Source organism: Vicugna pacos, chromosome 1 (assembly GCF_048564905.1).
Source record: "Vicugna pacos chromosome 1, VicPac4, whole genome shotgun sequence".
NCBI classification, from domain to species: Eukaryota; Metazoa; Chordata; class Mammalia; order Artiodactyla; family Camelidae; genus Vicugna; species Vicugna pacos.
In genome coordinates this window covers 71,299,198-71,325,077 of record NC_132987.1, presented here as the reverse complement: position 1 = coordinate 71,325,077, position 25,880 = coordinate 71,299,198, and the positions used below count along the sequence as shown (strand labels likewise).

At 40.8% G+C, this 25,880-nt stretch overlaps 1 protein-coding gene and 1 long non-coding RNA gene across 6 annotated transcripts in view; one reads left to right on the top strand and one right to left on the bottom strand.

Annotated features, from left to right (window-relative positions):
• LSAMP (limbic system associated membrane protein) overlaps window positions 1-25,880 on the bottom strand; it is a 736,440-nt gene that overhangs the window by 18,020 nt on the left and 692,540 nt on the right. For 3 of the 4 annotated variants that reach the window (XM_072964767.1, XM_006210312.4, XM_072964773.1), the window contains 4 exons: window positions 22,659-22,793; window positions 13,546-13,666; window positions 12,906-13,054; window positions 6,428-6,463 (listed from right to left, as the gene is read on the bottom strand). In XM_072964767.1, the coding sequence (XP_072820868.1) occupies window positions 6,428-6,463; window positions 12,906-13,054; window positions 13,546-13,666; window positions 22,659-22,793 (441 nt within the window). The remainder of the gene's footprint in view (window positions 1-6,427; window positions 6,464-12,905; window positions 13,055-13,545; window positions 13,667-22,658; window positions 22,794-25,880) is intronic. The other variant, XM_006210313.4, reaches the window with a different exon arrangement.
• LOC140697401 (uncharacterized) overlaps window positions 1-25,880 on the top strand; it is a 54,018-nt gene that overhangs the window by 6,477 nt on the left and 21,661 nt on the right. The window contains exons 2-3 of one of the 2 annotated variants that reach the window (XR_012074399.1): window positions 11,296-11,383; window positions 18,077-18,148. This is a non-coding gene — a long non-coding RNA (uncharacterized lncRNA). Of the gene's footprint in view, window positions 1-11,295; window positions 11,384-18,076; window positions 18,149-25,880 lie in introns of those variants that run through there. The other variant, XR_012074398.1, reaches the window with a different exon arrangement.

The window sequence follows — 25,880 nt, the reverse complement described above, 5'->3', positions numbered from 1 at the left end:
AAGCTGAATATGGTAGAAAAGTTAGAGAATAAGTAAATCAAGAAATTCAGATAACAAGAAAAAAATTTCAGGTGAAAAGGAAAGAGAGAGCCTACGGACAGGCTAAAATGAAAGATCATATTTTTGCAGGGCTGTAATAGGAAATTTGTCAGGGGCTGAGACTGCAGTACGATTGAATTCTTGGAAGAAAACGTATTCTTTCTTTTTGACTTTTAAGTAGGGCCACTTCCTTTAAGAACTCTTGGTCAGTGTAAAGTCTCTGAACCTGGAGCAAAGATCCCAGAGAAGGCACCTCCTTCCTGGCTACACCCCACAACGCTCCCTACAGCAGATCTGTACCCTCCTGCTAAACGCCACCCTGATGCAGATACCAAGGTGAGCCCTGCTGCAGGTGTGCTGTGAGGACCAGAGGGACCTGCATCAGCATTTTCTGTCCTTTCAGGATCCTGGTCTTCTCACCCATTGGGGCCACCTGCCAACATCTTCTGCCGCAAATCTCACTGAGCTCTTCTTAGGGAGCTTTATTCCTTTTAATTAAAAAGACAAGACTGTCAATTACTTAAACTTAAACCCCAAATGTAATTGTTACTTTGAAAGGTATTTTTTTCCCAGAAAGCTCATAGAAGAGAAATATTTCCATCAAATTAAAATTTAGTGGGAGCTTGGATTTTCAAGAAAAAAAAATTCATCTTCAGATCCCTGCTGGCTCCAGAAATCTAAATAGCACAGCAAGGCATGCGTACGGGGGGTCACCAGGAACGGCTGACTGGTGCAGGCAGACCCAGACTAGGAAAATAGGAAAGAAAAGGCATTAAAAAGAGTCCCAGGACTCAAGATTCCCTTACCTTTAAATTGATGCTGTAGGGTTTTTAGCCTTTTAGCTTGAAGCTAAATGTAAATTCTGAGAGAGGTAACACTTCCAAGCCTCTGTTGGACATTTGAATAATCGTGTGAATAAATTTCAGATTTATTCTTGATAGAACATTTTAACAGGGAGGGCAAAAGAACTGTTTAGGAAACAGAGCAGAAGGAAGAATGAAAAGGTGAGAAAAGTAAGACACAGAAGTAGAGTCAGTGGACAGAAGTGCTTGGTACAACTGGGTCTAGTTCAGCGGTTTGGGCCACCTATTACGGTGGAGTCTAAATCATTGGACTGGCAGGTCAAGTACTGGTTCTGGGTGAGGTATTGACTAACTACCCAAGTTGGGATAAATCGAGAGGAAGTCTGATTCTTATTCCCATTAAAGGAGTTGGGAGATGGTTATCAGGTATTAATGTCAACTCTTAATTATCTTCATGTGGATTAATCAGGGCCCTTGATTTTGGTGTAACTTTGTGTTGACAGGGCTGCCTAGCTTCTATCAACAAAAACAAGGCCCTGGTTTCTGCTAGCTAGTGGGGAAGGAGCAATGTACTTACACACTGAAGCCTTCCGTAGGACATGCTTTACATCTTTGAGCAGGAAAAAGGGGAGGTTCCTGAGGTTGATACTTATGGGTTAGTGTGACAGGTGGTAATGTGCACATGGGCATCCACTGCAAGCGTGTGAGTGTGTGCGTGTACGCCCCACAGTAGGGAGTGGGGCTGCCTGCAGTGCCCCTTAAGTGTAATACTATGATGGTGCTAAAACACAAGGGAAAGTCTTCTGCATTTGGCCTTGGCATACTTCTGTATTTACACCTGTTAGCAGTCTGGGCATTTCAGACATCCCTAGAATCCCAAATACGTCGAACTATGATGAAGCTACACCCAACTTTTATCTAACTAATATCCAGACAACGTGATACAAGTACACCTTTAAATATAAGCACCTTGGAAAATTAAGACATCTGTGTATCTGAATATGATTGTTTTGAACTCAGCAGGTTTTCTTTCTAGGAACTTGAAGCTCTCTTTTATATATTATTTAAAACACCACTTTGAGCTTGCAGGCATGAAAAATGTAATTTCTTTCCCATTTCACAGTTAGAAAAACTGAATTAAAGAGAAGAATGTTAGTAATTATCCATGATTAATAGAGGTGTGTATGTAAATCAGCCTGAATAAGTGTGTGAAATTAGATGTGCTGATGCCAGATAGCTCAGCTTGTGTTTCTGAAAGATGAGTGCTTTCATATAAATCTCTGTATGAGCTGGGCATATGTGTCCACGTGTTGAGCACACGTGGAAGTGGACTTTGTAAAAGTGTATGGACATTAAGGTAACTGAATATTATATATTATAAGCATAGATACATAAAATACATAAAATAAATTAGATAAGTATTTAAAATTCATTAGACAGATATATCTAATATGTATCTAATGAGCATCAATGCATACATAATGGTTATTTATAATGTACTATAGAGTTATGTCTGTGCCTGGGTGCACACAAGGAATAGACTGGAATCCGAGTGTACTGTGATGGTGGAGAGTGTGGGAGAAGGTGCATGTTGGTTTCTTAGGGTTCTGGAGATTAATTGGATTAATACGTACAATATTTGGTTCATGAGATGCCCACTCTTTATGTTAGCTGCTATTGTTATTACCATTATTATTATTACTATTAATGATATTACAATCATTAGTAGATAAGATGAAACTGCTGTCATGATAAGGAGCTGAAAACAAGCATTTTCTCATTGATACCTGGGATAATAGCCTACAGAAATAGATGAGGCTGAAAGGGTTGTCCGGTCATCTTCACAGCATGGGGTATTTTTAGGATTTTTCTCCCAGTTTTCCTCCCATCCCAGCGGAATCTGATTGGAGAACCCATTTCTGGGAGTGCCAGGTGAGGGCGGGTGCATCGCTTCCTCTGTCTGGCTGTTCTGATACTGGCCCACCCACAGCAGCACCAATCTCCCTGCAGGGGGAAGCAAGCCAGGTGGACTGCAGATTTCTGCAAGCTTGGTTAGTTTGTGGGTTGGGTTTTAATTTTTTTCAAACTTTAATTTGGGGGGGGGGTTGATTTGTTTTCAGAGAGAGCTTTAGACAGCTGTATTAATCATGCAAACCCAGCCATGTGCAATGTGTTTTATCAATGGAGAAACAGGAACGGAATGGCAAGCAGCTGTGAACAAACCCAGTGCAGTGCCTGAACTTGGAAGATAATCTCAACATTTCCCAAACCCATTCGCCACACGGGGTTAGTGAATGGAAAGGCTGTTCACTGGGGATAAATAATCAGATGCGAGGCAAACAAGGGAGACAGATTCCAGGGCTATTAAGTTTTTTTTTTTTAAAGTGGCAGTAATCAGAGGATGGGCTGATTGTGGCCAGAAAGCCCCGAGCTCAAGGGAATTCTTCACTTGCAGGTGATAAACACACAACAGTGGTGGTTTGTCCTTGTCCTTTTCTCTTCTTTCCCTTCATCTGAACTTCCTGAGGTGGGTGTTGTCACCTCATTCTGCACCTGCGGTCCTTCTAAATGTGAGAGCATCTCTAGTGCACAGGTAAACTTATGGGGAGGAGACAGGAGCAGTGTTACCACTTCTTAGGATTCCAAGGCCTCAGGAAATGATTTGAGCTTAACAAAGTGAGAAAATTTCCCTCAGACATTTAGAGCTGGCTCTTCTGTCATTTTGACAATTCAGTGGATTTTCTGCAGTGATACAGTCAGGGGTAGTTATGCAAATATATGCAATTCAGGACTCGTATCAGAATAAATAAACCTAAATTAAAATTAATGGGGAAAAAAACACCTATCAGAAACATAAAAAATGGAACACTATTTGTTTTATTTACTTATATATATGTATATCTTTTAAATTAGGGAGCAGGGAAGCATGGTGGTTTATTTTGTTTGGTTGGTTGGTTTGGTTTTGTTTTTGGCATAAAAGGAAAGGACATTTGAAAATTTCTGATTGGCCACAGACAATGTAAATTATCCTTTGGTGTAATTCCAGTATTATTATTATCACTGCAGAAAATCAAGCAATATGATGAGGAAACCCAAGGGAAATACATTTGATTTATTGAGGCTTGTTTTTGTTTAATCACAGCTTGAAGGGGTTTAGACGGCATTCCTGCTGCGATTCTGCTGTTTATCCCCAGTCAGCTTGATGAGCCGCGTAGAGTGGGGGTAGGAGGGGTGACCCGCCAATGAGAGATATTAACAGTGAAGCAGCTGAGATTAAACTTGTGTTTCTGTTATTGGAAAGTAGAAAAGTTCTCTCTTTCTCTCTTTTTTTTATGATGGGAGGACAGAAGAGGAGCCTTGGGATTTTCAAAACACCTTAAGGAAATTAATTGGCTCAAAAATCCTTCAAGCCATTTGCATCAACCAACTGCCTATAGACACCTTAACACTTTAGGGTGGAATGGTAGGATTCTACATAGATGTTGACAATATATGCTATTTAATTAAGTGAAAGTGTTTCATGCTTTAGTTATGACCATAGTGAGGCAGGCATTTTAGATGTTTTGGTACTCCAGGGGCACTATGAAAAAGGTTAAGGATTCCATATGTTGAAAGGTTTTTTTTTTCCATAAGAAACTGCATTTCACATGGGTTGCCAACTTGATTGGAAAGAAGAGGAGAAAAGAGTTTTGATTCTAGAAAGTTAAAGTCCTCGTGAGAAACAGGGAAGTTGAGAGGGCACTGTCCTTCTATAATAACCTCTCACACCAGCTACCCCCACGTCTCCATGAACAGCTTTTCAATTTCTACTAGCAGAAGCCCTCAGTATTAGTAGTAAGAGAAACTACATTCTCTAAAACTATTGGCTCTAAGGAAGCTATCTACAGTCTATCTACAACACAAAACCAAACGAGGGTCATTCTCCAATCAACAATTCCATTTGTGGAAAAATATCAAGTTCAACAAAACACCACATGCTCTGTCCTGATCCGGGCTGTTTTTCAATATCAAACAGCTGTCCTTTGTGAACAGTGTGTCTGGCTTCATTTTGTTCAGTGTCTTACATTTCATAAAGACTGATCAGATAAAATATTTGAGCTTGTGGCTGCAGAACTGCTCTCACAAAGGACACCCTGAGTCACAGTGACACTCTACAAAGCTCATCTTGGATGGAGCATGACCTCTTTCAAAGTGCTATCCACTGGGTACAAATGTGTATGTGTGTGTGTTTGTCACATCAAGATCTCTGCAGGATGTCAACATGATAAAATGGTGTCACTCTCTGCAGCAACACCAGAAGATAAATGTCTTAAAATAATTGTGGCATGTCAGGAATTCAAAATAGGATACTTTCCATGAACACTAAGTTTCATGTCAAATCTGAAAAACAGGCACATTTTAACAGTCTTATTTTTAGTGGCGGGGATAAGTAACAGATTTCATCAGTGTTTCAGGGAAGAATTTTATTCAACAGAGTTCTTCTAAAAATAGTTTGGGCCCTGCTTAAAATTTGAGAATAACTTTTATTAAGCTGTCGAATTCATCCTTGAAAACTTGCACTTCTTATTTCTAATATAATTAAAATAAGTTTGCATATATGTGAATGTATACATATGCAAAACATTGTATTATTGACACTCTGCATATCTACACCCCATTCTGGCCTAATTTTTAGTTTGGACAAGTGTTAATGAAACACGATCTGTCTCCAAACTTATAAAACAGCAGCTTTCTACCTTTAATTCTGAGCGCATATCCCTTATAGTGTATACGATAATCTTGTTTAATTGGATTTATTTTTTTCCACACTAGGCCCCACATGGCCTACTTCCATTTTTTCTCAGGTCTTTGAGTGTCACTTGCAAATCACTTTTCTTGAACTTAATTTCGTTGGTAGGGTTGGTTTTATTTAAGATTTTTTTTGTATTGTTTTAATTTTATTTGCCAATTTGCCTTTAAATAGCCTTAAGCCAGAAAGTTGGGGCTGCAACTTGCATCTTAATGTGATGTAGGAGGCAAAATTTAATTTGAATGTGTAGAAAGTTCTATGAAAGGGAATACAGAATGACTACCTTGTTTTTTCATTTGTGTTTTCTAAAATAGTTATGTTGAAAAGGAAGAGCCCCCAAATAGGCCAGGATTTTAAGAAAAAGTAATGTCCGCTGTGGTTTAGTTCAACCTTTGGTAGTAAGAAATTCATTTTTACAAGCAATACCAGTGACCTCAGATTTGGATTGTATAAGCCTACAAATGCATGGATGGTCAGTTAGAGGACTCATATTTTTATGAGCTACAGAATCTAACTGGCTGTGTTTCAAATATGTGAATTCATGGTTACCTATAATAAATACTAACTGAACAAAAATTGCTTTCTGAGTTTAGCATTGTCTCCCCAGTTACTGGGACCTGTTACCTGCCTCTCAACTAGGGTGAGGGCAATCGATTTGGGGGAAGGTTTAAAGAAAAAAAAATGATTCCTATTGTCCGTGAATTTTGTAAATGTGTTTCCCTTTGTGGGTTTTGCCCATTATAGGTGATGGAGAATGACCCAGCAACAGAGCTACAACGATAAAAATCATACTGACCTTGAATAGGGTGGGGGATTGTGGGTAAAACACGCTCTAAAGGGGAAAAAATAGTAAGCGTCACAGAGAATTTATAAAATAGATATAGATATAGATATACCTTATTCATGTTTAGCTACTCAGGCAATTATAAAACAGACGGATTCTCATGCCTATAGGATCACATCTCCCATAAAGCGTTTCTCTGTCCTTCCTGCCAGCAGTAAATTATCAGAGAGCTATTGGGAAAATTTAAAATCCAGAGCCTTTAAAAAAAATTAGCTAGAGTAGGGGTGACCCTACAAACAGGACCCTACCTTCTTCTGGAAAACCCACCAAAAGTATATATTTCTTGGAGGGGTGTGGGGTTGAGAGTGTTTAAATTAGTAGTGATCAGCTTCAGTTCATGTGTCTCGGCCCTGGTTCTGGGCTCCTTCACTGATGACGGATGGACATATGGCAGCTAAGGACTCTGTTCCTCTCTCTAAGCCCTGCAGCTCATATCAGCTTTAGCCAAGCATACTTCTCTACATTCCTCCCAGCAGCTTGGTTGAAGACCAATGGCAAATGAAAATCAACAAAAATCAAAACCACACCATAAAAGGAAAAGCACAGGTGCATGTTCCATTCTGATCTGCCTGCCGTCTCGTATCATAAGCTCAGAAGAGTAGATTTTGCCTGGAATTTGGGCGCTCCATGTACCTGGACAGGACGTTTCCTTGCAGAATGAGCTTTCTAGATGAAAATTATGGCTTAAATGCCAAAGTTTCTTAAGTGCATTAAGATGGAGCTGGTCAATAGCACATTGAACAATTGTATCTTAGTTACACAAGTGTCAAGGGGAAAAAAAATGTTTTAAACCTCCACTGGTTATTTGGTATTAAGTTTCCACTTTGAAAATAGATAGTTAAAACTGCTCTCAGTATTTATATAGCAGTTGGAGACCACTGTCCTGTATTATACTCTATCCTATTTTATTTTTATTATTACTATTATTATTCAGACTGTTTAAGTGATTCAGCTTAGTATTTTCTCATCACACTGTTTGCAGCTGGGTAAATGCACTCTGTCCTCATTTAGACAAGACCATTTATATTGCTAAGCCATCTCACCCACCCTCCTCTCATCGCCTCTTCAACGGCTTCCCAGCTTATTATTACCGTCTTAGCCCCACCCTGTCATCATCATCTTAGCCCCATCACACCCCATTAGTTCCTCTCGTTCTCTTAATTCCATCCTATTGACTTATTCCTCCGATGCTTCCCCATCCCAGCTTTTTATCTTTATTCTTCCACCATCATTTCGCTGTTTTATGTCAGGGTTTGCGGGCTCCAGTAAGAGTATAAAGTGAAGTAAATACCACTTAAAATAAAAAAAGATATTTCCAACTTTTGATATTCAAAGTAGGGGAGTCCAGCAACCTTGGTGCTGTGTGCCCTGTCCTTTGGCTGCTAATATTTGAGGAGGTCAATATAGCTTAGCAACCAACTGGGAGACTTTAGGAACAGAACGCTGAGGTTGACCCCTATACTATCTGCTGTGGCTCTTAGTAAGTCTTAATTCTGCGCTTTAGTTTCTTATCTGCTAAATGGGGTGGGGGTGTTACTGGCTGATTCTGCTGGGATACGGTGAAAAACATTAAAAAAAATGTTAAATTGGCATTAACGCATCACAAGAAACCTCTCTGAATTAAAAGCACCTAAATGGCACAAGCTGGAGTTGAGGTTAGAGTGTGTCTACAGAGGTAATTTGTTAACTTAGATTTGGTTTTCCTTTATTTTCCAATGGGTATTGCAGGTGTTCAATGTTCTTTCTGGAAGTAGGCATATTCATCGCCTGCTTTTAAAACAAAAATGAGTCTTGTTGCCCATCTATTTCCTACTGTATCCACAGAGAACCCTTATAAGGATTTGGAAGCCAGTCTTTCAAACTACACGTACATAGTGTTCACATAAGTGCTCAAACTGCTTTATTATGTGGCATCCAGAAGTAGCTGGTTAAGAGGCTTTGCCAAGTCTTAACTGGCATCATCAAGAGTTATATATTTAAGTTCTGGGTCCTAAAGATAATGACTTAAATTGGCTTCTGAAGTAGCGGGGAGGCCCTCATTTTAAGGGCTCTCTCCAGGGCTAGGTTGCTTAGGTAGTACTTGAGATTGAATCAACTATAGGTTTATAAGTTCATGATTTTTTAAACTTAAAAAGAAAATTTAAAAACCTCCTACACACTGAAGTGATGTGGCACAGAGCAGATTTCTTTGTATTTTTATTCATTGTACTCGGTAGCCTCAAAACACATGACCAAGCCACACGTTTCTCTAAAGTAGAAGGTAACTGATCTGTACGACTGTCCTTCTTTAACATGTTGACTATGCCCCTCTTAGGGTCAAAAGCTGAGCACCAGGCTGGAACATGTGCTCAAAATCTCAGGGTGCTACAGATAAGCCAACGGCCCGACTAATGGAGTGGACCCAGGCTGATGAGGGGGATGGAAATGGAAGTGGGAGGTGGCAGGAGAGGAGCTCCAGGGTGAGAAGGGAGATAACAATGTCTAGTCAGCGAAAAGACCTCACTGTGGGAGAAAAGGAGAAAGAAGTTTGCCTCTAAACTACGAAAGATACCTCTAACATTTTCCCCACATGTACAAGTCTAGACAATGTGTTAGTCTAGAGCCTGGAGCCTGAAAGGAGATTACCTGAATTAAAATCCCAGCAGCGTTACTTAGTTGCACTAGTTACTTAACCTCTTTGTATAACAGAGAAATATGAATACTTAGTGAGGTTGTCCTGATGATTAAACGAGGTCATGTATGTTAAGTGTTCAGCACATGCACAGAGCACCTTGTACGTACTCACTTGACAAGAAGTGATGACATTGAAATCACCTCCCTTCTTCTTCCTCCCTAACTGTTGCTTTAAAAATAACTCAATGTAAGCAACAAAACAAGATAGGTTTCCTTTGTGGGTGCCTTGCAGTCATCAGTGTGGATACAAGGAATTTGTTATGTTATGACAATGGAACTTCTCTTGGCATCACCAAAATCCAAGTCTTCACCCATGGGATGTATATTCCCACATCTGACAGAAACTAAGGAGCTGAATCCTTGCCCATACACATTGTACCATCAGATTAATGTGTTCAAGAAAAATAATGTAATATACATTTTGCCTGGGATGAAGAAAAAGATTTAAAAGGCATTACTTGGATATATGGACTAAAGGACTATGGATCCGCAACAAACAGAATGCTAGACTGCATGGAGAACAAGACAAATGAGGAAGGAATGCTTCCACTGGCTCAGGGAAAATCTCTGTGAATACAATGCATTCTTGCACTCTCATTCAATTATTTTGACCCCTTTGGAGATCAATATTTGCATAAAAAGTGAAGAAGCATATGTATGTATATGGTGGAGGACAGTATGTATCGGTGACCGCAAACTGACACTGTGTACAAAGTCAGCACATGTCACTGCGGTGGACACTGAAAATGTGCTGATGCACCAACGAAGCTGGATAATCGTGAACTCTTTGGGGGCTCTGGCTCTGGGTTTCTACCTGCTGCTGCCTCTGGCTGGCAGCAGCTCACCAGCTGCCTTGTCTGCTCTGGACTGGCTGGGTCAGCAGAGCACCCCGCTGCCCACATAGCGCTCTCTGTCACGGGGGCTGGCTGCGGCTACTCCTCCCAGCATCTCTCCCCTCCTGACCCTGTTCTGTGGAAAAGTACCGCCACCAATAGTGTCTTCCTTCTTCCCATTAAACCGATGTATTTTGAAGCAAGGTGATGGGCCATCTGTTCACACATGCACTTTCTTTTTACCCTTATCTTCCCTTTCTCTCCCCTGCCTTCTCTTTCTCTCTCTCTCTCCCTCTCTCAATTTCTTGCCAGTGGAAAATTGGCTATCACAGGGCCTCATTCCCAAAGATCTGCATTCCCAAGCTTTGAAGCTGTAACGACACATCTCCCAAACCCAAATCCTGGCGACAGGGCGGGCATGGGGCAACTACCATTCCTGTTATGTAAGGAGCAGAGCTTCCCCCTTAAAATGTCCGCACTTGGGCCTTAGGTCTAAGAAATAGGGCAGTAGATTCACTAATTTGGGGCGATTTTAATAGCTTCTCTTCACCTCAAAGCCCAGTGATCCTTTGTGTTCTATTCTTCTCTAAGTACAACACCTCCTAACCTTCCCATAAGGTGGGAAAGCGATTGCAAGGTGAATGCTGAGACGTGTGCTGTCTCTGTGTTGCTCAAGGCAGAGCTGGTGCCTGGGTCAGCTGCCCACCGGAAGGAGGCGCGCATCATTAATCCTGGCCCTGAGCGCTTCCCAAATAGATAAGGGAGGGTGACTTCTGTGAAATCATCAAGGGCAATGTGATCGTGAAACACTTGCCCAATTTCTTGAGTCTTAGTTTACAAACAGATATCCTATAAGATTCTTGATATTTCTTAATTTTCCTGGGTAGAGTCCTTTAAGTGGGCTTTTGTGTAGCAATGGTATTTTAGGGACTGAGAATTCCTTTTACCCCCACGAGCTGACCAGCAGTATCCCTACTATATCTGACCTAGACCAGGCTCTCTCTTCTCCTCACATATTTTCTTTCTCTCTCCCTCCCTTTCTCTTTCTCTCTCTCTTTCGTACTTGTGTGAAACAGGCTACCACAGAGCCTACTCCAACCCCCCTCCACTTCCTCTGTCTCGGCCTATAGGTATCATTTTATTTATTTTTGAAATATATCACTAGCGCTGTTCTTCTTCTGGGTGGCATAGGAAGAAAAGATACTTTAAATGCAAATTTATCGTTGCTCACTTTCTCTAATCCAATTATATCATTTTCTCTTTTCGAATCCCCAGAAAACCTCTTGTTAACTGTATGTTGTTCTGTTTAACCAGGTCACCTGAGATTTGTCAAAATCTCAAATTCATAGCTGAGGCTGTTTTGCCCCTATCTATGGAATCCTCAATGTCAGGAGTGAAACAGGTAAGTACATTTCTTAATAAGTATCTTCTCAAGTGTCTTGAGATATTGATGTCTCCAGCTAAAGCAAAGAACACTGATGTTTGGTTTTTGGAGACAAGTAAACAGAGATATGAATTTTAAACTTCACACTGATGCAGCCTTTGTAGTATAGCTGCATCCCGTCCGTCACACTTACAGACTGAAGTCAGTGGGAGTCCTAAATGAGAATCTGAAGGCCAAATACACAATAGTTTGTGGTTGTTTTTTTAATAAGTGGAGTTGGATCTTGAGCAGTTTTAAAATGGCTTTAATACTACATTTCAAGGAAAAATCTCACCTAAATTGGTTTTTCTCCAAAAAATTTTTATTAAAGACTCATCTAAACTTAAAAGAAGATAGAGCCATTTCTCCTGACCACAGTATTTCTAGATTTTTTCCAAATGAGTGTGTACGGAAAAACAAACAACGAAAACTTCCTAGTGACATTATTGCAAAATTACTACTACTACTACTACTACTACTACTACTACTACTACTACTACTACTACTACTAATAATAATAATAATAATAATAATTTCTTTGGACTTTCTCCTTTAGTCCAAATGAACTTTCTGGCGCAGCATGTGCTAGCTTTTTGGCTTGTTTTACTCATTCTGATAAACATTTTCCTTTTCTAAATGTCATCCTTCCCCCTGATCTCACCCATCATGCTCTGTTTCTCAGGAGGCATTTGATTCTATGCTCACAACTAGCAGGCCACCAAGGCAGGGCTCAGATATCTGACTATCACATGATGCTCAAGAGAAAGGCCCTAAGGTGGGCTCTCCCAGTAACACCAGTAACTTAAAACAACTTGTCCCTCCTTCATCTGCCTTGTGGAGCTTCTTTGGTCTTTGGTAGAAGAAGCTTTGCTCCTCTCTTAACATTCTGACCCGCCTTCAAAAATATATAAGACAAGCAATGTTTCCTGCTGTCACACAGAAACCTTTCTGCAACCATTTTTCCTCCTTTAGATTTTATATTATGTTTTAACCATTCATTCCACTCTTCCTCTTGTGTAGTTAAAAATACACTTTCTTTTTCTAGTCTCTCTCTTATCCCAGCACCTTAGCCATCCTCATTGAATACCTCTTCCCCAGTCCCTCCCATCACTGCCGGTTTTTAACTGCGATCCCTTTTCTAGGATCTTACATCGTCTCTGCTCCTTACAGAGGCCATCACCAAAGAGATTCTGTTCTCTGAATATTCTTATAGTTTAACTAACCATGAAAAAAAATTAAAGAAACCCAAACATAAAACAAACAAACAAACAAAAAGCAAGGCAGTTATCAAAAGCAAACCAGGTAAGGGAGGAAAGGTATTCCAGTTGTAAATCTCACCTTATGCACAGGGACTGAGAACCTGTGTTTTTGCTTCAGTGGCTACACTCTGATTTTTGTATAAGTTTACTTGTAAGAGCTAAGGGAATGATTTTTGAGTTTTCCAGGGAAGAACTCCATGGATTTGGTTCTTACAAGCTGGGCCCTGCTTTGGCATACTTACTGAAAAGGACGAGGCTGGCATTGGTGACCCCCAGGTTGTTGGCAGCCACGCAGGTATAGTTGCCATAGTGCTCCTCAGTGACGTTGGTCACCGTCAGGGAGGACTGGCCCTCCGTGCTCTTAATCTCGAGGCCATTGGCACTGTTTATCCTAAGGGTTCAAAGACAGAAGAGTCAAAGGAAACACTGATGAAGATGTGGCATAGTCATTTCCTTCTCATCCTTATATTAGAGAAAAAGAAGAGACAGGAAGTTCTTAGAGCTTGTTGTTCCTGCTCACTTCCTCATTTTAATCACACAATCCTGTATGATCAGAATCAAAGTCCATGGATGGAGAAGACTTGGGAATGGATGGATTTTACTGGCTTTGGTTTCTGCCATAGGCGAGAAAGACCCGCAGGTGGGAACTACCCACTGAACCACCTACCTCACTCTCTGCAAGTAACCTGAGTGATTTGGGGCTTCAGTCTAAGAGCTATGGACCCCAAAACACTTGGTAAAAAGCCTTGGAAAAGGAAGAGTCTAATCCTGTAGGCCTACATAATTACTCCTGGGCTTGGTTTTGTCATCAGGGCTTCTGGTGCCCCTTTTCGAGCACGGAGACCTCGTGGAGCGGGAGGGCACAGCAGGTTGGGCCCATACCTGGTGTCATCCCGGTACCACTCAAAGTCGGGCGCGGGCACCGCCGAGGCCTCACATTTGAGGGAAGCTTTTCGCCCTGTGGTGGCTTCATTGCTCTTGGATTCCGTGATAGTGGGAGGATCTGTGGGAAGGACAGGAAAACAGTTTGCAGGGACATCAGAGGGTGCTCCAGAATTTCCATGCAAGAAGGAATTAGAAAGGACCATCTGACTGAAGAGGGAGAGGATAGGAACAGTCTTAAAGCTCCATTTACATGAATTTTGTGATCAGCTGAATACAACAGATTACTAGAAAACTAAAAAAAAGAAAAGAGAGAGAGAGAGAGATTACTGAAACTGTAGAATTTGTTTACTTAAATGAGACACTTAACAGGGTTTTATGGAAATGAAATCTAGGATTTTTTTTTCCCTTCCTCCAATAGACCATCCATTATTCCAACCATAGGTTGGAATATTTGTATAGTTTTTTTTTTCTTTTTATAAATTAGGTGGTGATACTAAAAGGGATTTTAAATGTATAATTTGAGATTTTTCTTTTTCACCATCATCATGATTACTGTTGTTACCTTTTGAGATGGCAGTAAGAAGTCTCATGAAAATAACAGAGCGCTCAAGTCCTACCAACCCAAGCTCAGCCTGATACTGTTGCAGGAATTTAGGAAAAGAAGCAAGCAAATATTAGATGGTTATTTCACTTTTTCCCCTCCTCTGTGTCCTGTTATTGCTATCACCCAGGTAAATTTTGTGTTTATGTCTGAGAGTGCAGCCTGAAGTCCAACCTGGTGCATAAACACCTTCCTGGGCTATCGGTCTTCTATTCTGTCAATTGTGCACTTGGGTTTTTTTTGTTGTTGTCGTTGTTGCTTGGAACTAGGCCTCTAAAACTGTAACGGGCTTGAAATGAGCTCAGAAGCACATCTGATGTGCTAATTTGCCATGATTCTTTCAAACAATCCTATGGAAAGTGGAACAAATGTTTATAGGTTGACAGGACTGAGCTAGGATGGAAGACTTGAGCTCTTGGCTTGATGATGCTGTGTTTGTGCAGGTTATGGACCTTCGAGGAGAGAAAGAATTTTCTGTCCAATGGTCATTTGCCAGAAAATGGGAACTTGGCTGTGTGAATATGGAAAAAATAGACCCAAGCCATCTGTCTATATTTTATAAAGGAAAAAGCTTATTTAGGTAAATTAGTAAAGCAAAATCTAGTATACAAAATTCATTAACTCTGCTCTTCAGCACCTGGTTCAGCTCACTTAAGTTTGAATTTTTGTCTTCATGTTCAAAACTATTTTCTAAGTTTTCTGCCTATAGCAGATTTGGATCCTCTTAGTTAAAAATGATGTACAAAAGCATCAGGTGAGTCTGCAATTTTCTCCCCCATTTCATTTTCACATCAGCTTGGACATCTTTAAATCACTGTCAGGGAGGGGAGGAGTTAGAGCACATTTGGATAAGCACCACCAGCCCACGTGTGAACAGGTGCGCCAGAGTGGGTGGTGGTGGTTGTTTGGATTTAGACTTACCTGCTCATGTTTGTATAGACACAAAAAGACAACGTGATGAGTGGAAAGAACCCTAGATTGGAAATTAGGAGTCCTGGGATTTAATTTCAGTTTGGTTGTGTGGAATTTCCCATCACACATTTTATCTTTCTGAGCCTTGGTTTTATTACCTATAAAATGAAGGAACCACACATTAATGATCTATATAGCATCCCTTCCAGCTGAAAAAAATCACCAATCCTAGCTAAAACTGCCCATTCTTCACAAGTGGGCAATTGGTAGCATTATGACTCAAGTGTATTTTCATACCCATGGCTTCTTTAATCCTTAACCCTTAAATTGCTGACTTCAAAATTCTAACTCATTTATCTATTCCATAGGTTGGGAGTCAGGATTGGTAGTCAGAAATAGGACAACTAAGGTCTGATTTTGACTCTTCTCTTAACCAGAACTGTGACCTGGACAAGTGTCTGCATCAGTTTGGGTTTTTCTTTCTCACCCTTTAAAAGAAGAAGTTAGCTTAAAATGATCCACAAGCTTCCATTTAAAATTCTTTCATTCTATGAATGCTTATGTAGATCACTAGAGCATATTAGTTCAGTGGCTAATGCAGAAATTGGTGGCAGTCGTGTGGATGAGGGAGATATTTGTGGAGAGACGGGGCATCAAATCAAAGTTAAGACCTTGGATTTAAAGTCTGATAGACCTGAGCTCAAATCCAGTCTCTGCTTCTCACTGTCCTCGCTCATTAGAGAGTTCAGTGCTTTGTCTATAGAGTCACATTGCGTCAGTTTCATCATCTATAAAATGCTGGGACCAGAGGCAGAGAGGCCCATTTGGAGACTGCTGAAGGAATCCAGACAGGACTGCACTGAGTTTGTGATAAAGGAGCTGGTAGGGAGTGGACAGATTTGAGACTGAGAGAGTCTGAGCCTCAGAATCCACAAGATTACATGTGAGAAGTAAGGGAAAGGAGGACGAGTGTCAAAGATAACACCCAGGATTATGTCTTGGGCATCTAAGTGATGCCATCCACTGAATAAATATTAGTTTTCCGTCCTCATCTCTTCACTATATTAGGTTCTTAAACTGCCAATGACTCTTCAATCAGTAGCATGTTGGCTGGAGAGATGATCTTGCTTGTGATTCTATCGATTTGTTCAATTTCTCAATTTGTAAAATGAGTTTTAACAAGCGTTTGTGAGTTTCTGGAGCCAAGTGGTTAAGAGTGACAAATCTTTAGTGATGACTACTACTTTGCTAAACCAGCCCCAACCTGGGCCAGAGTCCACATCTTCCATCACCTCCACCTCTGGTGCTCAAAGCTGGGGCACCTCAACATAATCCATGAAGAGCGGGGAGGGTACAGCTCAAGTGGTAGAGCACATGCTTAGCATGCACAACGTCCTGGGTTCAATCCCTAGTACCTCCTCTAAAATAAACAAACAAACAGAAAGACAGACAGACAGACCTAATTACCCCCCCACACACACACCAAAAAAAAAAAGTTAAAATAAAAAAAAATTCCATGAAGGTCTTGTAGGAACAGGGACACAGGTCCCGGCTGTATAGTTTTATGGGAGAGTTCTTCCTTACTCTGGATATTTCCTTCTATGTAATAGAAGACTAGTGAGCCTCCTTGCTCTGGGACCCAGGGAGAAGGAATGATTTTTCTAACTGAAAAGTTGGGAATGAACAAACTAGAACAGACTTTCTTTTCCTCACCTCTTCCCCTTCTTCCTTCTGGGACCAAGTCTCTGGTAGGGAACCAGGGTTCTCCAGGGCTGCCGAGACTGGAGAGGTTGGTTGGCCACTCTAAGCTCTACCTCTCACTATCTTGATCTCTAACAACGGGTGCAGCTGGGCCTCCCATATGTCTCCTTTACTTATTTCTCAAGTTGTTTGGAACCTGAATACCTAAGTAATAAGCTATTTATTAGCTCCTGAGAGAAGCCATCATGGGAAGGGTGGCAGTGAACTAGGGTTGAACACTCTTAAGTACATTATTCTTGGGACGGGACGACATCGGTCAATTACAAAGGCCAAACACTTGCTTCTCTCCTTGAAAATCTAGGAATTTCCTCATACCAGGGCAAAGTCAGAGACAATGATAAATGTATGAAGAGCTTGTTGCTTCTAATATTTCTCAAATAACACAATGGTGTAAGTCTGTTCCATAGCTTATTGGAACGAACATTTCAAAATTTATTTGTAATGAATATAGGTGAGGCTAAGAAAAGTTATTACAAGGCATGTTGCGGCAGGCTTACTACAGTTAAAATAATAGACGGCCTTGCTCAAAATATGGTTATAATTAAAACGTGGCTTAATAACGGTGCTGCACAGAGGTCCACTGTTATTCTTTACATGACTGTGGAATAGCTTACAATTGTCAAAGGACTCTTCCAGTTTTTATTACTTTAAAATGCTGGGTTCTGAAAATGTTAATAAGGGCTTTCCTCTTATATCACCAATAACAAGACTCTTTCAAGTAGAATGAATAGGATAACAATGACCTAGCAAACAGAGTATCATTCACTTAATCTTCCTAATGTTTGGAATAATAGTAAAAAGGAACAAAATCCTGAATAAAAGATTCAGTTTATAGATATTTACCATGTGTCAGCACTTTATGAGGTTTTATTTATTCTCTTTATCCAAACAGTAGCCCTAGGATGTAAGGATTATTAACCTCATATTAGGAATGAAAACATAGACCTGCAGAAGGTTAGTAACTTGTCCAAATGCACTCAGCCAGCACGTGATGGAGTCTATATTTGAACCCATGTTCTGAAGCTCATGCTCTCTGCACTTCCATTTGAATGAGTTCCTTTAGAGAGAAATTAATTCCTAATAAGGAAAAACACCATTTAGAGGAGCATGCTGGTAGCTTAAAAGGTAAATTATTTTCCTGCTATTTCTGCTATTGCAGGGTACCAAAAATGGTACAAAATACAGTGGCATAGTGGATACAGATCCACATTAGAAATCAGGAGCTCTGACTCACCTTCTACCTGTGCCACTCAGGTTGTCAGCTCCTGAAGGCGATGTGTTGACCTCCTGCAGCCCATCATCTTTGAATGTTTATGAAAACACCTGCCTACCTGCATCACAGATTTGATGTAAATATCACATGCAATCTTGTATACGAGAGCATGTTTAACACCTGAAGTGCTTACATTTATTATTTTTATTACTATTACTCACATGGTATCTTGGAAGGAAAGAGGGCCTGGGAGTTAGACCTGAGTTGAGTCCCAGCTCTACCACTCACAGGTTCTTTGATTTTGTGGCAGAAAATGCTTACATTCTCTGAGCTTTGGTTTTGCCCTGTGCATGGAGTCAATTTGATTATCTTCCAGGTTAGTGTGTGATGGTGGACCAACGGGGTGAGGGCAGAGAACTCAGGCAATGAGAAAGGCACTGTTTCTAGAGAATTTATAAACAATAATAAAACTAACTAAAATTGTTTTACAAAAAAAAAAAAATCACCACGTACCAGCAATACTAAACCAAACATGCTCAACAGTGTCAATGATGAAGTAAATACTCCTCCTACTGGGGCAGGCCAGGCCCCAGACACCTCCCTCGCTGGCTGGCCACTGTTGGTGTGATGATTACAGTGACTCACACAAAATCTCTAACAGAGTCTTGGTACTCTGAAGGTTCTCAGAAAATGATGGTTTTGTTCAAGTTACAAAGTTATAGTAGAAAATAGCAGTTCCCTGGATTCTTACTGAATATTTCCTCTGATGATCCCATAACAGATTCATAAACATTAGGATGCATCTTTATTGACATCATCCCAAATATAACAGTAAACTAAAGACTGCCGTGGAGAATGGAGAGGTGTAGCCACGAACAGCTAGGGAAGGTAGCCCATCTGGTTCCATACTGAGCAGTTATTTTCCTAAAGTTTTATCATTAGGTGATTTTTGAACCAAAGGGTAGAAGAGTCCACTAAAAATACAGATATATTACCTGGAAATGACAGATGTCTCCAGTCCTAACTGTGGTTTCTATGGCAGGTAACCTCTGCTTCCTCTAAATGAATGTCTATCACATGTAAGGGTGAGCTTTAGAAATGCCAGTGTCCCATGTCCCCCAGCATCTATGTTGGGTTGGTTAGCTCTGGACACTGGAGCAGAGGCAGGGTGGAAATTCAGAGGGACATGAGGAAAAAAGAGTCATAAAGAGTGATGATGTGAACCTGGTTGGAGAGATAGCTGTGGGAAAGTATTAGCTGGCCAATGGGGTAGAGGGTAAGCTTGAGAGGTAGGGGTGGCTTTTGAGACGGATTTCTCCAGAAATGGGAGAAACCTCCAATGTAAGAAGAGTCCAAATAAAATTAAGTTCATTTATTGAACATTTACTATGCACTAGACATTGGAGATACTGGACAATAAGATGAGACAAATCCATTTGTAGCTACTTTTAATGCACTGTGAGAAGTAAAATTGAGGAGTTACACCTAGAACCTTGAAGTGAAAGGACAGTTGTCCCTAGGGCTGGTATCCGGAAGAAATTCACAGCTATACTGTAAGACACAAGAAAACAGAAGTCCTGCCTACTGTACGAAATTTTACTAAGCTTATTTTCTTGAGGAGGTTTCAGGTCAATACGCAGCTTCTGTCAACTCCAGGACCCCCTACCACTTAGAAAATAGATGGTGCCTGTCAGCTGGCTATGCACAGTGCTGTAGATCAACTGTGGAGAAGGATTACCCCAGAGAAGTAAACAGGGGAGACTGCAGAATCCAGCTCGTGAGCTAAACAGGAGAAACTCTTCTGTCTCTCTTATTTACTGCCCTAGCTTCTCAGTGCCCTGCAACAAATATCTGTTGGCAGTTGAGTAAATGAATCAATGAAATGCTAGTAGGAGAAAATTAACAGCACTGAGTTGTTGTTGTTTTTTTTTAAGTGGTACTTTGGGTCTGTTCCAAGATGATAATCTATTTAGCCATTATTTATCTTAGCCATCTTGACCCCCTGACCTAATTCCAAACCTTGTGTCTTGAAAAGGAAGAGGAGTCAGCTTAAATAATGGAAAATTTACATAGGAGGCAGGCTTATAGGAAGTGACAAAGGTGATACCAGATATTTTTCAATTTGCATGACTTTTGCTAGCCAGACCTCTTCCTGTAATTTCATCTTGGACTCTTCATCTACTTAATACAAGTACGTTTAAATAGGATGAATTGTTTAAACAGGACAACAGGTGCACTGGCTAGTTGTTTTAATATAATATAAACAGAGCTTACAAAGTGTTAGCAAAAAGGTGATTCCAAAGGAAATTGATTCAGAACACGCTTCCTGATTTGTGACAAATATCATTTGCAAAGTTTGGAGAAATGTTAAGAGGGCAGAGTTTACCTGTGAGTTTTTCTCGTATTCATTCAGTAAACATTTACTGAGCAATTTTTATAAGGTCAGGCATGTGCTGGGTGCTGCTGGTTAGGATACACTGGCTGTTTCACTAAGCCCATTATAGATTTCCATGTAATTTGTTATGACAAGTCTTTTTAGAATCTCAAGGGTCTGTCCATATTCTTCTGTGGTTCACTCATTGTGAGGAAAAGCTCACATTTTTATAAAAGGCTTTTCTTGAAAATTATCAGTATTTTCTTCTGTTCTAAGTTACACTTTGGGGACAGTCAAGAAGGAGTAATGTCAGACTAATTGCTCTAGTAATAATAGGGCCCAGGAGGCCGGCTTTGATCTTGGGAACCATCTGCAATGCAGACCGCTTTGATGTTTCACACAATGGAAGCATAAATATTTTCTATGTACTCCATGATTGGACTTTCAGAAATCTAATTAAGATGAAGGTCAATTAAAAGAAAATAAAATCTTAACTCCAAAAGTCAGAGAAGAGGTGGAAGATGATGGTGTGGCTGTGTACACATGAAAGAAGCTAACCAACCTAATTATAAACTTGTATAAACACCCAGAGAAACTGCCTTTCATGTGAAAAAAAAGGTCCTAAAGCATTTTATAACATTGAGATCATTACTGTGTCTTTGAAACACACCCAGGACTGGAAAAGAATAGTAATACTGGCATTTCAAAACTCCATTACTTAAGAAATAGCAGACCGCGACGGGATAAAAGCCCTTTGGACCTCATCAAATGCAGCCCCTTGCTTCTTGGAAATGAGTGTCATCAATGCTACTGCAGAATCCTGTCTATTGGATTCTGCTAGGTCTGGTGTGAAGGGGATTTCGCTTTCTGTCTCTGAAGGCTGCCAAGCTGGAGAAAGGCCCCAGGAAATACTGCAGCCCAGCACAGACTAGGTCACCAGAGGCAAGTTTCCTCAGCTCTCTTTGCCTCAGTTTACAAATTTTTAAAGTCAGATTAATGATGATCACCTCATGAGTTTAGTGTTGGGATTAATGACAAGTGTTAATCCCTTAATCAGTTCTTGTACATAGTAGGTACTGAAAATTGAAAACTTTCCTTTCAAATTCCTTTTTTACATAGTTGCTTTCTGTGTCACCTTGGAAAGGCAATTATCTTTCCTTGAGCTTCAGTGTCTCAAACTCTAAAATGGACTCAATTACATCTACTTTGCTAAGGACTTTATACAGAATCTCTGGAACATAGGTTAATGGCATGGAGGGCTTAAGATAACGGAAGGTAACTTATCGTCCAAAGCATATTTTCAAATACAGATTAAGATGTTTATGCACGTATGTCTGTGTGCCTTCGTGCATGTGTGCATGCGTGTTGTATGTGCATACATGTGTATATATATGTGTGGGTTTGCGTGTGTGGCTGTGTTAATAGCACCAGAGAGAAGAACTGTCAGGACATCCCTTTGTCCCTATAACTAGCCACAATTATGTGATGTGGAACTTGAATTTGAATGATGTGGAAAGTCAGTCCTAACTGAACATTCGAACTGAAATGAATTCTCTTTATTCCTTTGCTGGGTGACACACATCATATGGATCTGCCCCCTCCCCCCGTCTTTTGAACTACATCTAAGGATCCTTTCATCTGAGAAGTTCAAAGTATGCCCACTTACCTATGCATCTTAGTGAAATCTTCCTTTCTAATGCCCAGGCTTTAGGACAAATAGATAACCAATATTAACCTATCAGGTGACCCTGGTAGTCATCAGGACACATGGTATCTAACCAGAGTGGCTTGAATTTGTTCCCAAGCCCAATTAGTTAAATAGCAGGGGATAAGGTATTATCCTGAATCATTCCCTTCTGACAAACAGTGCATTAAGGTGGAAATTCCAGTTAAAGCAGATAAGAATTGTTGATTTTTCCAAAGTGGTATGATCCTGCTCTCCACAAAGACCAGAATAGTGATCGCCAGAAATGCTAGGGCTATCTGATCATGTTTTCTTAATTCTGTAGTCTGAATAAAAGACAGCGCATATTGTTAAATGGATGATGGGTTATATTTAGAGTTGGTAGAGTTGATTTATCACATTCAAAGGCCAAATCCTGCCCTTGAATGTGTCCGATGTACAAATGTGCATCCCTGACCAGAGGGGCATCTGCTTGAAATGCAGTGTTCTTTTGCTCACGGGATCTTCAGAGCTGGCTGAAAGTGGAGGTGGGCTCTGGGCACCTGCTGGCTCCTGCCATACTCACAGTTCACAGTGACCTTGACTTGTTTGACGTCCGCCGAGGAGACCTCATTGGCAGCTTTGCACTCGTATTTGCCTGACTGCTCCCTGGTGATGCCGAGGATCTCCAGATACTCTTCTTCTCCTTCAAACTCTCTTCCTGAAAAACAGAGGTTTGCAAGATTTTTTTTTAAGGTTTAAAATATGCAGCAGATGACCTCTTTTTTTCATTTTAGAGGCAATAAATCTTCATGGCTTTTCAATAATTTGACAATGTGCTTTGTCTGAGGTCAGGTTCTATACAGGCAACCCCCAGCCAAGACAAAAAATCATGTGAAAACGATAAGGAGGAAGTGTTTTCAGGAGAACCTGGTAGGGGAGTGGGAAAATGGGATTTTTGTTGCTCTCTGTGGGGCAAGACCTGGCATTGCACCACAATCCCTCAGGGAGCTCTGGGGACAGCACAGGCCCCACTTCACCGTTGTCCTGGCCAAGCGTCAAGAAGCTAGAGCGTTTATACATCACACTCATCAGCCACTGGTTAAAGACTCAGAGGAAAGTGGGAGTTCGGAGGAGGTGCATACGAGTTGTGTAGGTCAGCCATTGAAGTGCTGGCATCATCAATTACACCGTGCTGCAAAACACTCTCTCAGCTAAAGTTGTTATGAGGACAAGTGGCTTCCTTTGAGAAACTGTCATTCTTCTCCACCAGACTATGTGGAATTTTGTTTGCAAATGTCGTATTTGAAATCCTATCTTGCAGTTCAGTGTCAAACTACATCATCAATGAGGCTCTTGGGCCATGGACCAGATCCATGAGAATGTGCTGCTGCTGGTGCATTTTGTTACGTGGGGGTGGAGGGGAAGGGAGCTAAACATCATTAGTTTAATCAGGAGGGATTAGGGGTCTGGAGGTGCTTTTTGGAAGGTTCCACAAAGTTGGATGTGTCAATTTTTGTAAAGAAATCTCAAGATAGGAAAGCTTGTTTAATTCCCTGATTAAATTTCTTTCTCTGGGGGCGTGTGAGGGATGGAGTTGGGGGAAGGAAAAAGGGAAAAAGAAGGTGAAGAGGAAAGGAATCTGGGCTTGGCCAGAAAGCCCTAATGACTGTAGCTAAATTCAACTGCCCTCACCCTCAAGTTACAAGCTGCACTGCTGTGGGGTTAGGACAGAGCACCTGGGAGGGTACTAAACAACACAGTCCTGCCACCATGCAGAAAACTTGCTCCTGGTCATCCTATAGCACCAATTAATAGCTCTGTTCAAATGCCACAAGCTGTTTCTCTTTTCTGGAAATTCCCTCATGGCCAAATCAACATAACAGCCAGCCAGCACAGAGGCAACTTCCTTGTCTACATATGTCAGCTAAGCCTGCTAACTAGGCTCCCAATAGAATCTAGATCCTCTTGGATAACATTCTATATAACACGACTATCAGGAATACTCCAAGCTTCAAGTCTGTCAACTGTCATGATTGCTAGTTTTGAGGAAACGTTGCAATCACAACAACAAAAAGGTGGTAGTTCCATAAAACTGTTTCGGAGTCCTGCACATTATCTAGCACACACTTCTACTGAAAACTTTTTAGTATTAGTCTATAAGCATACAGCTGCATATTATTATAAAAGACTATTTTTTCCCTGTCTGTATTTTCCCCTTTTTTTCTTCTCCACACTCATGAAAGTAGTCAGACATGACTTCTCATGCCCCAGAAGTAGAATGTGGTAGGAAAGAAAACAGAAATCTTGGAAAGGGAATAGTCTACTTTATTGGTTTCGGTGGGAAGAATTTGGGCATGGAGGGAAAATAGATCTTTCCTGAATACTTGCACTGTGAACTGAGAGCCATGCCAGCTAATTGATGCTAAGAATCTTCTAGCTGAATATAAATACCCTGAAGACAAGTGGCAACATTGACAACTGGAGGCCAAACTAGGTAGGTGTAAGCTCATTAAAACTCTAGAGTGCAAAGGTGGGATTTACAGTAAGACAGCATTATTGATTTTGAGAATAATGGTGGATTATAATGAAAAAAAGAATTGAAGATGAGTTCTGAATGGTTTAGGATTTCTGCCCTGCCCTGCTTCGCTATCCGTCAACCTCACTCCCGTGTGGGTACACAGTTGTTAGCAGAAGAAAGGGAGAAGGAGCATGGGCTTCCTGGAGAGGGTCAACAACACTGACTTATTCTCACTCCCCATGAAACACCTAGAAATGCTCGATAATGGATTCCTATCTTGCATTTTGAATTTCAATTTGCATTTTGAAAGATATAAGCCAGTACCAGGAGAGGGAAAGATGATTTTTAGCAACAAGCAAGACCCTACCCATTTGGGAAGATGGCACCTATGAAAGTAAATATGAAGGTGAACTAAAGAAAATAAAGTAGTATTTATTGGGTTTGGATTTATTCTTACATGAGGACTAAAGTGGGTATTCATCATCTTATTTTTGCCTGATAAGCAGATAATGAAACAAATTTTCACAGAATGAGTTTTCAAGTCTCTAGAAAGAATTTCCCCCAATACTCCTTGAGGATGAAGGAGGAGTTTCCCCTAAATGCTCCCCACTCCTAAGGCAGACGGGGCATTTTTGCTTCTCCCATGATCGCTTTCCATCACTCTGTTGGCCGTCGCTATGTCCAGGACACAACAGACACAGCTGGTTCACTACAGCAGTGGAGTCTCAAGGTGCAAACCAAACACAGGTAAGAGAAACTAGCTGGTCTTCCTTCATGCAACAAGTTTGACAAGAATGTAAAATATTAAACAACACCTCTGGGCCCTTTTTGTCCTTCTCCCTGTATCCCTTGGACCTCTCAGTTGAAACTCTTACACTTCCTGGCATTTCTTGCTAGTCTATTTTTCTTGTACCCGCAAGAGACTCGGCCCACAACACATAATCTCTCCTGGTTCACTAGAGCATTTCTCACTGATCCACAGTGATATGAGAGGAAATGGGAGCTTTTTTGTTGCTCAAAAGCAAAAGAACCAGATTGTAAATTTTGGGGGTACCATGTCTTGCCATATCCCCATGCACAGGGCAGGGTGTGGTGCAGATTAGTTACTCCATAAATTTTTGTTGAGTTAGCTGAGCTGAATTAAGAAACACAAGCAGAAACTAGAGTCTGATTCAACACAATCTAGAGCTTAAGAGAACGAAGTGTGGCGTTATAAATCCACTCCCTTTTAATGATCCTAACAAAGTCCCCTTCACTAGGGAAGGGTGGGTGTGCTGAGTACCCTGC